The sequence below is a fragment of the Erigeron canadensis genome, chromosome 9, assembly GCF_010389155.1.
Source record: "Erigeron canadensis isolate Cc75 chromosome 9, C_canadensis_v1, whole genome shotgun sequence".
Lineage (NCBI taxonomy): Eukaryota > Viridiplantae > Streptophyta > Magnoliopsida > Asterales > Asteraceae > Erigeron > Erigeron canadensis.
The window spans coordinates 25450059-25452149 of NC_057769.1; the positions used below are offsets into that span (position 1 = coordinate 25450059).

At 32.9% G+C, this 2091-nt stretch overlaps 1 protein-coding gene across 1 annotated transcript; it reads left to right on the forward strand.

The window, feature by feature from the left end:
* On the forward strand, positions 1–2091 carry LOC122583929 (late embryogenesis abundant protein 6-like). The gene is made up of 2 exons (XM_043756305.1): positions 1–232; positions 1651–2091. Exons 1-2 carry the CDS (start codon positions 155–157, stop codon positions 1891–1893), a joined length of 321 nt encoding a protein of 106 aa, XP_043612240.1. The 5' UTR covers positions 1–154; the 3' UTR covers positions 1894–2091.

Below are 2091 nucleotides of genomic sequence, written 5' to 3' on the forward strand. Positions count from 1 at the left end.
GGTCAACCTAAAATCTCTCATACACTTATTCCTAACATTTGTCAAACATTGTTACCATTATCTTATATCTCATATTGATTGTATATATGAATTCAACAAGTTTTCCACATTCAAGCTAACCAAAATTCCCCCCTAAAGAAGATAATCGAGGAATATGCAGGCCATCAAAGATAAAATAACAGATCTGAATGCCACTCGTAAGGCAAGGTCCGAAGCCAAACATGAAGAAAAAGTACGTACAAACTATATCATTTTCTTCAAGTTTTGTATATTTATATTTACGTGAGAAATCAATATAATATACTTGATGCATCGATATAGGTTACGTATTCATGTTTAAGTTCAATATGATAAAAATATGGAATATGCTAAATGAAACTCTTAGGGCTTTACTTAACGTGCACGAAAAGGTAACGTGCATGAAAATGTTGTATATTCCATATTAAAATACCGACCCTCTGAATTTTATGGTAAGTGTACAACTAATTAATGCACCTTACCGAAAACTTTATAAAAATCCTATTTTTAGAAATGTTAAAATTTATGTAACATTTACACATAGCACTCCTTTAAATATTTTTATCTACATTACCTCCTCAACATTAATATTTAAATTACAATATCAATTATTTATCTTTTAAAATATATCCATTAACCTTTTAAATAATTACTTTTACATCAATAGTATACACCACTCGATACCGCCTACGCCACCAATAGTCACCCCACCACCACACCATTATCGCAACCACCACCGTCACATTACACGGGTAATGTGCTAGTACATTTTTATGGGGCCTCCAACTTAATCCTAACTTAAAATTGTTTTCAGTCTTATTCTTTCCAATAATCTCCAAGCTGTATGACAATTATCTTGTAAATATTGCCTTATTTATCTAACTTTTACTCTGTTTTTTTTCAAAACTCTAAAACAATAATAATCCTTATCATCAACAAAAAAGAAAATGACGACATGTTCTACTTTTGTCATCCAACATTTATCATCGTTCTTAGAAGCTAGAAGTGTCTTTAATTTTCTTTTTTAATTATTCAAATTCTTATACATAGGGCCATTTCCTTTTATTAATGACACAGGACACCCGAAATTAGCGGAACGACCTGTTTTTTTAGTTAAACTATTTGCTTTCGTAATGTACCCAACTATGACAAAAAAAAACATAGTAGGTTACACTACATAGCAAGTCAAGTAGTTGGATACATTACGTAACCTTTTGGTAATAGTTGGTTAGATTCACATGTCATTATTCCTATTAACAAAGACCTGCTGCACATATGTAAATTACCTGGGCTTGAGGAGGCACAAACACTGCCCTGTCAGGCCCAACATTTTAAGGGCACAAAATTGTAAAAAATGTATAACGTTCATTACTTATAAAAACTCTGTTTAATATACAAATTTGATAAGGGCCATGGGACTTTTGTCCAGGCTCATCCTGAACACTTAAATCCTTAAGACCGCATTTGCTATTGACGATAACTTTTTTTTTTTTTTTTTATTATATATAATGTATCCTCTAGGATGAGTGATCGAGTTAAGTTGATCGATTTATTACTCATTGTGGTATATTTAGTCAATAATTAACCTGTAGCTAGGACAGTTAAATATGTATGTTTTGATATATGTTACAGGCTGAGAAAGAGTTAGCAAAATCCAGGGCTGATGTAGCCCATGAGATCAGGCTAGCACGAGAAGCTGAAGCGTCAATGAATACTCATGTTAATAAGGCAGTTGAAAAGGCTGCCCAACATGATGCTAAGCTCGCTCCTGACAAACAACATGCCCATAGTAAGGATGCATTGAGCAGCGACGGACAAGATTCTGATGGCAAAACCTCGTCTAATATACCAGCACATCTTTCCAAGTTTATGTAGGTTGTTACCTCAATCATGTATATCCAGGAACTTTTAGAAAAGAAAAAAAAAACCTAATCTTCATCAAGTTAGTAGCTAGTATGATAGATCCACACGGCAATGGTTCCATTTTTATACCAACGTTGTCCTGTTTATATGTATTGCAGATTTGATCACTTTTTGTTAACTTTCTGTAAATGGGATAATTACATTGGTGTA

Coding starts and splice junctions, on each gene's coding strand:
- LOC122583929 (XM_043756305.1), top strand. CDS start 155: ATGCAGGCCATCAAAGATAAAATAACAGATCTGAATGCCACTCGTAAG. Junction 233..1,650: donor AAGCCAAACATGAAGAAAAA/GTACGTACAAAC, acceptor TATATGTTACAG/GCTGAGAAAGAGTTAGCAAA.